Source organism: Eschrichtius robustus, chromosome 3 (genome assembly GCF_028021215.1).
Source record: "Eschrichtius robustus isolate mEscRob2 chromosome 3, mEscRob2.pri, whole genome shotgun sequence".
In the NCBI taxonomy this organism is placed as follows: domain Eukaryota; kingdom Metazoa; phylum Chordata; class Mammalia; order Artiodactyla; family Eschrichtiidae; genus Eschrichtius; species Eschrichtius robustus.
This window is the reverse complement of record NC_090826.1, coordinates 167,137,318-167,150,366: the sequence shown is the minus strand read 5'-3', so window position 1 is coordinate 167,150,366 and position 13,049 is coordinate 167,137,318. Positions and strand designations below refer to the sequence as shown.

The 13,049-nt window shown below is 41.9% G+C and overlaps 1 protein-coding gene across 2 annotated transcripts in view; it reads right to left on the bottom strand.

Moving 5' to 3' along the window:
• NVL (nuclear VCP like) overlaps nucleotides 1–13,049 on the bottom strand; it is a 107,495-nt gene that overhangs the window by 72,546 nt on the left and 21,900 nt on the right. For both annotated transcript variants that reach the window (XM_068541773.1, XM_068541772.1), the window contains exon 12: nucleotides 8,693–8,837. In XM_068541773.1, the coding sequence (XP_068397874.1) occupies nucleotides 8,693–8,837 (145 nt within the window). The remainder of the gene's footprint in view (nucleotides 1–8,692; nucleotides 8,838–13,049) is intronic.

Here is a 13,049-nt window from a genome sequence, read left to right as displayed (position 1 = left end):
ACACTCTCTGGAAGTAAGTCACTTATGCCTGGCTCACATTTAAGAAATAGGGAGCTATACTCCACCTCCTTAAGGGCAATGCAACCACATAAATTATTTGAAATTCTTTTGCATCAGAGACTTGCCTATTCTCACCCATTTATTTATTCAATCATTTATTTCTATCAGTATAGACTAACAAGTACTTGACTATCTGTAATCTTGAACCAAAATTTATGAAGAAACTTGTGGAGAATGGTAAATGACCCTGCAGAGGGCACAAAGTCAAAATTAACGTTTTGCAGAGAGGTGAGCTATTGAGAAGGAAGTATATGTGTCTGGTGGAACCTCAAAGACCGTGAACCAGAGGCACCAAAGTGTTGAACTACAGAAATTAGGGCCACAGCAGGGAGCCAAAACACAGAAATTATCTGAAAATCTGCATAAGAAGTCTGAAGACCCCACATACCCTCCACCCTATCAACCAGCAGGAGACCAGCAATGTACCCTCTGGTGAAACTGAACCAGGAGAGGGAAGGCCCAGGTTTGTGCACAACAGTAAGATCAACTCCGTCAGAAAAAAAGGTCAAAGTCTGTGTCCAGTTGCTCAACCTCCTGCCCCTGCCCCTGTCAGAAGACCAGCAGCTAGACGGACAGCCCCATGGTGTTGTCTGAAGATCTTTTTCTGAAAAATCCGAATTGGTTCAACAAAAAGAATCTACAGAAATAGATATTTGGAGTTTTCTAGCTCAAAAGTTAGCTGGTCCTATGACTGCCTTACAATGGCACTCACACTTCAACAAAGTAGCCTGTACTGCACACATGCAATTAGCCTCACTCTTAAGCTGCCAGCATGAAATAGTAATAGTAACAGCTCTCAACTGTCAAGACTTACCACATGCCAGGTCCTGTTATTATGACTTTATAAAGATAGCATTTCTCACTGCAGTATAATATACAGACCAAAACAAACACATACACACACATACATACACAAAGAAAAAAAAAAAAACTTGGAGGAAACAGAGTGCAGAAAAAATTGTAAGAGGGCTAGCAAATGAAAAAAGTTTGGCAATTACGAATTTCAGAAAAGTTACAAAGGTAAATAAATGAAATGTGATCCTCATATAGGAACAATATTTATAAAGATGAGAAATGAAAATGCTAAATATGGATATAGTCAAACTTCATAATATAACTACATACTACAAACATATGAACACGTTTGGATATCAGATAAATTATTATTTGTGAGGTATATAAAGGCATTGTGTAATGCTAAATAAAAAGTCTTTATTCATTAGATATGGACGTATTTATAGCTGAAATGATATAATGCCTGGGATTTGCATTAAAATACTCCAAGAAAAAAAAAGTGGGGGATAAATAAGACTGTGAAAATGTTGATAATTATTGAAACTGGGTGATAAAAACATGGGGGTTCATTATTGTGACCGTTCTAAAGCATGTTTGTAAATTCTCAACCCTCCTCTCAGTGGGAGGTGGGGCTATGACTCCTCTTCTCGAATCTGGGCTGACCTGAGTGAGCAATCAACCAATAGAGAAGAGTGGAATTGACGCTATGTGACCTCACTTCCAAGGCTAGAAGATCTGCTGTAGAAAGAGCCTAGACCTCAGTGTCCGAGTCCAGGCCACCCCCTCCTGCATGGCCCCAGGTGGACTGGTGACCGGAGGACGGAGAGCCTTGCTCCCGGGACCTGCCTCTTCCTGGGCCTCCTGGGGGAGAGTCACACACCCAGGTGACAGGGCTGGGGTGTGTTAAGAGTGGCTGGTTTCGAATGCTGTTTTTTCCTCCTTTTGATGTAATGTTTTACAAATCCTGAGGTCAAGAACAGCAGTGCTGCCCAAGCTCCCAGTGCAGGGGGCCCAGGTTCCACCCCTGGTCAGGGAACTAGATCCCACATGCGTGCTGCAACTAAGAGTCTGCATGCCACGACTAAGGAACCGGTGCGCTGCAACTAAGGAGCCCACGAGCCACAACTAAGACCCAGCGCAACTATAACATAATGAAACATAACAAAACATAACATAAAATGAACAGCAGTGTCACTTCAGCCTGTTTCCTGCAATCCTCATGCTGCAGCCCTAACCTGCCATGGAAGAACCCTTCCACCCTGAGGCTGCCCGACTCTGAGGAAGCCCACACTATTCTGTAGAGGGTGCCACATGAGAGGCCTTCAGCGGACAAGACGAGAAAGGGGTTGGGGGGGCAGGAGGCAAGGAACAGGCAAGATCAAATGATAGGTAAACAGATAGCTAAGTAGGCAGACAAGCACAGCCCCGCTGCCCTAATCCCGCACGTGTTCTAGCTCCAGCGAGTCTCTGCAGCCACAGGAGACCCTGAGACATAACCAGCTGGCTGAGCCTCTCTGAATTCTTTATCCACAGAAATGGTGAGAAACAATAAAAATAAACTTGGGGGTGCTTTGTTTTGCAAGAATAGAAACTGAGTTCTGGCACCTACTGAAGGCCTCTGTGCCCCCGTCTCACCTGCCTCTGCCCTCTTCTCCACTTCATGGACCGTCATGCTCTGGACCTTATCAGCACCTGGGTCTGTCCCACCTCTGAAATCACTAGCTCAAGCATCTCCTCTTTGCTCAGTCTCCCACACACCTGTTTTCAAACCTCAGTAGGTTCTTGGATTCACCACCGCCTCATCAAATAGTCCTGTTTTTACAATTTAAGAGTCCATACTCTTTTTTCTTTCTTAATCTAAATTCTAAATCTCTGCTTTCTCTGTGCCTGAACCTAGACTGTTGAGCATTGCTATGGGAAAAAAAATCATTAAACCAGCCCTACTGGTACCATTCCATACCCCAATCCTAAACACTGCCTGAAAATCCTGTTATCCTAGCCAGTTCATCTCAAATTAGCCAAGAAAGTAATTTCAGACCTTCATCCTCCTCAAACCTCTAACCTATCCATCATGAGCCTCACTTTCATCAGAAGATCTCGCTTCTTAATTCATAGAGACAACGCCCTCAATTTTCCAGTACCAAACTGATAATCCTTCTTGCCTGCATATCCGTTCTTTCTCCCTTTACTATCACGTCAACAAATTAGCCCTCATTCTAAGGCCAGCACCTATGCATAAGCTCTGACTCCCTGCTCCTCCCATTTCTCCTTCCCATCAACGCTTGAAGACACTACTCAAGTTTCTCCCACCTTAGAAAAGTCCTCTCTTGACACCCCATTACCCACCTCACGAAGCCACCACCTTCTGCCTTCTCCCTCATTGCAGACTCTCCTGACCGAACTGTGGAAGTCTGCTGCTCTCGCTTTTTCAGTTTCCCTTTACTCCTCAACCATTCCAACCTGGAGTTTACCTCTACCATTCTACTCAAACAGCTTTTTGTTAAGGTCACTGGTGACCTCTAGGCTGCTCAATTCAAAGACAATTTTTCAGCCCTCCCTGGACCTCTCATTCCTCCCTCCGGAAACACAGACTTCTCTTGGCTTCCATTACGCAACTTTCTCTTCATTTTCCCAATGCTTCTGGCTGCTCCTCCTACATTCTGAGCCTGTTAGCCTCTTCGGGCCTTTCCCAGAACCTCTGACACTTTCTCTTCACACTCTCTCTGGACAATCTCATCTACTTTCTTAACTTCAACTGCCATCAATACATTGATGATTCCTAAATGTTGGCTTCTGTGGCGATCCAGACTCATTTGTCCAATTGCCAACTTGACATCTCTACTTGGACATCCTGCAATTGCCTCTAAACTCCATCTATCCCCAAATCCTCTTCTACAATCTGCTCATCCTCCAGTATTTCCCACCCCTTAAGCACCTGAAAACCATCAGGTGCTTAAGCGAAAAATTTGGGAATATTTCCCTCTTGTTCATAGCCCCCACCTCTCCACACATATATTCTATTGATAAACATAACTTATTGATTCTACTTCCTAAATGTCTCCAGTTATCTCTCTTTGCACTCCCACCTCTTCAAGCCCGCCCACCATTGCCTCTGGATATCACAGCAGCTTCCTCACTGGGCTACCACAACCCATCTTGCTCTCCTGTCATTCCTTATTCACACTGCAGCTACAGTGACCTTCTCAAAACAAAAATCTGTTTCCATCACTGTCCTGCTTAATTTAATTGCTTCCTACCACTTACAGAATTAGTCCAAAACCCTCACCAAGGTATCTGTGAGCTGGATTCTGTACACCTCTGCAGCCTTTCCACATCCTGTCTCTATTTCTATAGCCATATTCTTCTTCCAGTTCCCTGGACACACTGAGCTCTCGGTCACCTTAGGGTCTGTACACATGCTATTCCTACCAATACTCTCATCACTCTCACCATGTGATCAGTTAATTGCTATTTATTCTTTGAGTCTCAGCTTCCTCAGAGAAACCTTTAAGAACCGCCAGACCGGGACTTCCCTGGTGGTCCAGTGGCTAAGACTCCGCCCTCGCAATGCAGGGGGCCCGGGTTCAATCCCTGGTCAGGGAACTAGATCCCGCATGCCACAACTAAGACCAGGTGCAGCCAAATAAACAACAAATAAATTAAAAAAACATTAAATTAAATTAAAAAAAAAAAAGAGAACCTCCAGACCATATTAGCTTTGCCTGATATATCCTCCCTAAGATCCTGTCTTTGTCTTTTTGTACTCATCACACTTCTGATTTTTTAAAGTGGTGACTGAAGTGTCAACCATTGTGTCTCCTTGGTAAACAACAGGTGCTTAAATATTTCTTCAATTAATGACTTCCTAAGAATTATTATTTCTAAGAATTATTGATAAAATAAACACTGATGGGGCTTCCCTGGTGGCGCAGTGGTTGAGAGTCTGCCTGCTAATGCAGGGGACGCGGGTTTGAGCCCTGGTCTGGGAAGATCCCACATGCCGCGGAGCAACTAGGCCCGTGAGCCACAACTACTGAGCCTGCGCGTCTGGAGCCTGTGCTCCGCAACAAGAGAGGCCGCAACAGTGAGAGGCCTGTGCACCGCGATGAAGAGTGGCCCCCGCTTGCCGCAACTAGAGAAAGCCCTCGCACAGAAACGAAGACCCAACACAGCCAAAAATAAATATAAAAATAAATAAATTAAAAAGTATTCGTTATCTGAAATTAAAATTTAAGAAAAAAAAAATAAACACTGATGTAATTCTATTAATATATTAATTCTATTTATATAATTTCCCCATCTTAGAATTTAATTCATTAACATCTGCATATAATAATATAACTAGTTTGCTTCTGCCTTCAGAGCTAGATAAAAGTATAAAAATAAGAAAACTGTATTCTGCCTTTGTCAAAGACTCAGTCAGAAATACTCTTCCAGGACTTTCCTGGTGGTCCAGTGGTTCAGACTCTGCGCTCCCAATGCAGCGGGCCCTGGTTCGATTCCTGGTCAGGGAACTAAGATCCCACATATGGCAACTAAGCCCACACACCACAACTACTGAGCCCGCGCACCGCAACTAGAGAAGCCTGTGCGCTGCAACAAAGAGCCCAAGAGCCCCAACAAAGACCCAGCGCAGCCAAAATAAATTAATTTTTAAAAACTATTAAAAAAAAGAAAAAAAAAGAGAGATACACTTCCTTAGGAGGGGAAATTAGTGTTCAATGGGTATGGAGTTTCAGTTTTGTAAGACAGAGAAAGTTCTAGAGATTCACTACAATGTGAGTATATATAACACTACCGAACTGTACTCTTAAAAATGGTTAAGATAGCAAAGTTTGTATGTGTTTTTTTACCACAAAAAATTAAAAAAATAAATAAAAAACTTCTTCCTTAAAAAATTCTACCTCATAATTATATTCAAGAGCTATCTTCTTTCAGGCTTGACCTTGCTCTTCCCAATTGGCCTTAAACATAGTAAACATTTAATACCCCTCTTTAGAAAAATTCTTCCGCTAGCCGTCTAAGACTTAGCTAGACCATTACAGCCTACATAAAACACCAATGTATGCCTATAGAATTTACTTCCTGAATCTAAAATGGAGTTTGAACAAACCAACAAAAGGCAATCATAAATAACTGTAGATACCAGAAATAGATGGATTTTATTTATTAAGTACAAAAGAAAAGGTACCTTTAGAGGAGAGAACTCTGACAAATTTTTCAAGTGATCAAACTTAACATCACCAACAATGATACAAACTGACACTATGAACTTCCTGAAATGTTCTGAGACACCTCACCACGAATGTAGTATTCTTGCTCAAAATATTTAACCCGAATCTAATCATGAAAAAGCAATCAGATAAATTTAAGTTGTAGAGTGACCTGCAAAAGACTTATCTAGACAATTCAAAAATGTCGATGTCACGAAAGTACTCTCTCCCCCAAAAAGGCAGATTAAAGGAGATTAAAGGGACATGACAACTACATAGCAGGTTTGCTCTTTATTGAATCTAGGGTAAAAAAAAAAAAAAGCTAAACAAAATGAAAGATTAAAGGTACAATGGACAGTTTTGGGGCAACTGGGAAAATTAGAATAGACTGTGTATTAAATAATATTATTGCCAGTGTTAAATTTCTTTAGTATGGAAAATGGTATGATAGTTACACAGGAGAATTATTTACAGCTAAAGTGTCATGATGTCTTCAACTATCCTTCAAATGGGCTGGCAAAAAAAATAAAGATATATACACACACACACAAATATATGATGTTTTTATATACAGAGTGAAAGTGAACACGGTAAAGTGTTAACAAGTGGTAAATTCAGCTAAAGGACATACAGATATTTATTGTATTATTTTTTCAACTTTTCTGTAGGCTTGAAAATTTTCAAAATATGGCTATCTAGGAAAGTCCTTTAAAAACTTTGTTGATGATGGAATCGTGATCAATGGACAAAGGATTTTATCTAGCAGGGATGATGGGCTCTACTGTGTCTATGTCTCTACCATTAAGTTTGGCACTTAATCAAAAAAAGGCTTGATAAAGGATACAGGCCTTATTTCTCTTTCTGTACTGTAAGCATCCTGAAAGCAAAGACTTACAATTTTTTATATTCCTCATATTACCTACCCCAGTGGTATATACATATAATATACGCTCAATACATGTTTGCTGAACAAATACAAACAACTTAAATACTAAATAATATTATTTTGCTGTGGTTATAAACATGTTAGTAAAGAAACCTGAATGGTTGAGTAACTATTTAAAGATTATATATGTGAGAATGCAATGAGCATACCTATAGATGACACTGAATACAATAGCTGAAGAAAATGCCAATGAATCAAAAGCTGAAGTCACATTAAGTACTGGGAAGAAGGCAAGGATGACGTGTTCCTTCCTAATGCTTTCCCCTGTCCAAAGTGTCTTCTGATCACTTTTATGTCCTGCATTCATGAAGTCTCCCGTCCTTTATCTCTTCCCTTCTCCACTATCCCCATAACTATACTTTCACTACATACCACTTTCTCTAAAAGCCACTGGTGATCGTGTACAGCAATTTAGTGCCATTAACTTAAGCCAAAAGTCATTATAAATACGGTATTTCAGGGCTTCCCTGGTGGCGCAGTGATTAAGAATCCGCCTGCCAATGCAGGGGACACGGGTTCGAGCCCTGGTCCGGGAAGATCCCACATGCCGCGGAGCAGCTAAGCCCGTGCGCCACAACTACTGAGCCTGCGCTCCAGAGCCTGCGAGCCACAACTCCTGAAGCCCAGATGCCTAGAGCCCATGCTCTGCAATGAGAAGCCACCACAATGAGAAGCCCGCGCACCGCAATGGAGAGTAGCCCACGCTTACCGCAACTAGAAATAGTCCACGCGCAGCAATGAAGACCCAACTCAGCCAAAAAAAAAAAAAAAAAAAATACGGTATTTCAGCACATTACTAGATTTTCTTTACTCCATTGCCTGAACAGTGCCTCCCGAGATATTTTTTTAAAAAATTATTTATTTATTTATTTATGGTTGTGTTGGGTCTTCGTTTCTGTGCGAGGGCTTTCTCTAGTTGCGGCGAGCGGGGGCCACTCCTCATCGCGGTGCGCGGGCCTCTCACTATCGCGGCCTCTCTTGTTGCGGAGCACAGGCTCCAGACGCGCAGGCTCAGTAATTGTGGCTCACGGGCCTAGTTGCTCCGCGGCATGTGGGATCCTCCCAGACCAGGGCTCGAACCCGTGTCCCCTGCATTGGCAGGCAGACCCTCAACCACTGCACCACCAGGGAAGCCCCCGAGATATTTTTGTTACTGAGATATTGGTGGAATGTCTACGGACATTCAACCCCAATTACTAGGAAAGGTTGGTCCTAGAGCAAACAGACAGCTTTCAACTCTCTGGCTATCATTTAATTATTTGTCAGGGAACCTATGACCTTAGGCAGATTAGTGCAACAAGTTAAAATACTTGTTAAACTCAGATTTAGCCTACATGTGGACCAGTGAGCACTATTCCATAGCTTTAGACACTCTCCCTAGGCTGATCGGCCACCTAAAAAACACAAGACACTGTTAATAAGACCAGCTAAATGAGTATGGATACGTAAGTCCAATATCACTACTGAAAAAAGCAGCCTGAAACAACTGCCGTATTAATGAGTAAATTGTTCTCTTAAGCATTAATTTAATGTGGGCTTTCTCCTTTCCAAATCAATTTCACTGACACATAAAGAGAGAGAGAAAGAAAAGGCTACATGATATTTCTCACCCCTCATTTTCAAAGCATTCAGTTCAGATGATGTAGTGGCATATAAACTTCATTCTCTAAGAGTATACCTTTCCCTGGATGCTTCATCTGGGATACCTAGGCATATCTCTCGGTCGAACCTTCCTGCACGTCTCAAAGCAGGGTCCAAGGAGTCTGGTCGGTTAGTAGCTCCGATGACTAGGACCCGCGCTGTAGCGGCCATGTTATTCAGATCTAGTAAGAACCAGACACAGGATGAGTGGTGAACAAGACACTTGACATTAAGGATAATAATGCTTACACAAGTCATTTAAGTGGTTAGAGAGAGAGTATTACACACTGACAGCAATATATATATAGGTATATAAAACTAACATTCACTAAATGTCTAATATGGGAAAGATGTGAGGAAAATACAAACTTTGTCCTCAAGCAGCTCAATCTACTTGAAGCACAGTAAGCATAAAATTAGCACCACAGTGATACGATGGAAGATACTATGAATTCAGACTGAGGAATCCGGGAGAACTTAGGGCAGAGGTAACATTCCAGAAAAGACTGGAAGGGTAAATAGGATACTGATAAGCTGAAACATAGGTTAATGAAATTTTACATGGAAGAAATGGAATGAGCAAAAAGCACAGAGGTACTAACAGGTGTGGCATGTTAAGACAAGGTAAGTGGTCCACCAATAGGGAGTCTTGGCAAGACAGAGTAGTATGTATCTCAAAACAGACTCATGGCATTGAGATGGGGGAATACAATACAGTCTCCAGTTGCTCTGGCCTAATCCAGATACAGATTTTTATTAATGGACAGAATGCAGCGCCTAAAGTGTATTTTCCACAAGTATTATTTCTCTCAACTGAACCAGGGGTGACTGGCAGAGAGTCTGAGGTTACACCCCCTCACAGGTAACTAAAGCCTCTATCAGCCAAGTCGTGAGGAATTTAGAGTATATTCTTTTGCCAACAGGAAGCCATGAAAGGTTCCTCTGGTAAGATTTGTGTTTTAGAAAGATAACTCTAATAATAATTTTGAATGGAGTAAAGAGGAATAAATGCAAAAAGAGTTTGTTGTGATTTGAATACAATAATCAGGTGAGAGATGAGTGAAGGCAGAAACACAGGAGATGAAAACAAAAAGCCCAATTTAAGGTCCAAGTTGTAGATAGAATCAAAAGCACTAAGCAAATGATTCAATGTGAAGGAGGAAGAGAAGGAAGAGACAAAGACTACTCAGTTCGGATGCTGTTAACTTAAACATGGAATACAGGAGGGAGGTCAGACATGCAGAAAGGGCCACAGGGGAAGCCAGTGGAGCTCTGGACACACCGAGTGTGAGGGGATGTGGGACAGTCACCTGCAAGTATCTGACAGGCAGCTGCGAAGATGGGTTGCAAGCCTATCAGAAATGAAGGTTAGAGATGTAATTTGACAGTTTTTCAATGCGTTGAACAGCAGATAGTTGGGAAGTGGGGAGGGCAAGAAGAAAAGAAGATCAAGTGTAAAACCTTATGGGATATCTTTCTCTAAGGGATGGAGAAAAGGAGGCAAGTAAGTAAAGGAAAGCAGCAGGGAGTTGTCAGAGAACAGAAGGACAGAGAGAGTGTTACTCAAGCCAAGTGTGATAACAACGACAAGGACAAGGCGATCACAGTATCAAATGCTCTCAACCACCACCGCTAACACTCACTGGGTGCTCGCCCCGTGCCAGGAACTACTCTAGGTACAATCCCTGCCCCCAGATAACAACTGTAAGAGGTGGGTTCAGAGGGGTGAGGGCTGAGAGCAAACCAAAAGACGTGGCCAGTGGTGATCATCAACAAGTTTTCTATGATTGTTTCAGTGGAATGGTAGAGGCAGAGAGACAACTGTAGGGGTGGGGTTACAGAATAGAACTGAAATAGAAACATATTTAATTGGCAGTGACTATTCTTTGGATAAATTTGGACTGAAAAGAAAAGAGGCATAAGGTATACGTTTGAGCGAGACAAGAAAGCTCTTTAATACTTTTTGAAAACTGAATAAAAGGAATCAGCTAAAACAGAGACTCACGCTACAAGAGGAGATCCCTGAACAAGCAGAACTACTTTACAGAAAACGAGTTGACACCTCAGAATTGATGTAGCACCACGAGCTACAAACTTGCAGTCACAGGAAGATGTTCCTATGCTGAACCCTCCCTGCACTAATGCTGGTACAGAGCCAAAGCTGTTCCACTGCTGACTCAGGGATGCTTTCAGTCTCACAGCTAAAACAATGACCAAGGGTAGGAGTCTGCTTCCTTTTTCTAGTTCACGTTGCTCAGACACTACAGTCTTGGTGATATGCTCTGAACATAGCAAGGGTTAATAACAGAATTCAACAAGAACAATCATGGAAATCTGTTAAATCTTCAGTAATTAAAATATCCTTCCACAGGAAGTCAATACTTAGTAACACAAGTGCTGTTTCAAAAGCTAGAAAGATAAAAATCAGACCTTAGCTAGGATTGGCCACCTACTACAAGATAAATCCCATTCTTTTTCTCACTTTTAGAGGATCTGATCATTTTAAATTGAAGTTACATTAGCCAAAAGTATGAATTTCTGATTATTAAAAAAATAAAGTTTTACTTGTTTTTATACAGAGTAAAAGAAACAAAAACTAGTTAACGTGTTTCTGGGATAATAGCTCTCACAAATAAAGCATTTGTGGTAGCTCACTAATTGCATATGTACAAATAAACATCTGGATTCTGGCCTATGCTTTGCTAATGACTCACTGTATGCACCTGGCCCTTAGCTCTCTGTGCATCAGTTTCCTCATAAACAAATGATGATATTTTAAGATCCTTCGCAGCTCTTAATAATTAGAATTATGTCTGAGTTTAAGTTTTTAAAATTAGGTGAAATTAGTTTTTTTAAGTGGTCTCCTTAATTATCTTGTTCATATTAATTTACCTAAAAAGTGTTAACTTCTTAAAATTTCAGATTTATAAACTCTGATTTAATAAGGTTTTACAAAATTCTCAAACTGTAGGGAAAAAAATGACCACGTGGTACAGGCTATTTGGGAAGAGAGAAAGAAACAAGTCCTCCTAAAACCGAGTTCCTCCACTGAGTTTATGATTAACATCTCTATCCAAAACTTTATTCCCTTTCTTGTCCCACCCCTGTTCCCCTCAGGATTAAGGAGTATCAAAGAAAAGGGAGAACTGAGACCAAGCAGGACTCCGCAGGGCCCTCCTGCGTACAAGCCCCTCTGTGTCCTCTGCTTCTTGTTTGGCCTTCCCAGAGTTCTAAAAAGTGAACTCAAGCAGCTAACAGTTACAACAACAGAGTCACAGGACTCCTAGTTCCTCAAGAAGGGATATATAGATAACAATCTGACGCACACCTTTCAGTGGTTCTACAGAAACTAAGACCCTCCACCCAGTGGAGGACGGTGACTACATGCTGACCACAAGCACAGAGCCCCCAGACTGGCTGGTGATTAAAATTCCCGAAACATCACCCTGTTACCTCTCCTCCAACCAATCATAAAAATGCCCAGGAGCTGATCGTGTACCCTGCGACCCTCACCCCTAATATCGCCTTTAAAAAACCCTGCCTGAAAGCATCAGGAGTTCGGGTCTTTTAAGCATTAGCTGCCTACTCTCCTTGCTTGGTGCCCTGCAATAAACACTGTTCTTTCCTTCACCACAACCCAGTGTCAGTAAATTGGCTTTGCTGGGCACTGGGCAACTGGATCTAAGTTCAGTTCAGTAAAAGGATGACTATGTAAGTTGAATTATTTATTGTTTTCCCTATTTCGGTTTATAAAGGGGAAACTTAAAACACACACAAAGACACACCAAAAATCCCAACTAACAGGGCTTTCAGTAATGTTCTAGTAATAGTAGTCTGCTTAATTCCTGTACTTGTTCATTTTTCCACATTTTAATATCTCTGAAATCAGAATGTTTATACTATCAATGTGATAAGCATTATGTCATACTTTGATTGGTGTTTTGCCATTTTCCTTCTCAGAGGTACATAAAATAATGGTGTATCTTATAACTGATAGCAAATTAGCTTCAATAAAATAATGATAATTCAGAACACAGTCCTGGGACTTCCCTGGTGGCACAGTGGTTAAGAATCCGCCTGCCACTGCAGGGGACGTGGGTTCGAGCCCTGGTCCGGGAAGATCCCGCATGCCGCGGAGCAACTAAGCCCGTGTGCCACAACTACTGAGCCTGCGCTCTAGAGCCTGCAAGCCACAACTACTGAGCCCGCATGCCACAACTACCGAAGCCCACGCACCTAGAGCCCGTGCTCCACAACAAGAGAAGCCACTGCAATGAGAAGCCTGCACACCGCAATGAAGAGTAGCCCCCACTCGCCACAACTAGAGAAAGCCCGCACGCAGCAATGAAGACCCAACACAGCCAAAAATAAATAAATGAATAAATTAATTTTAA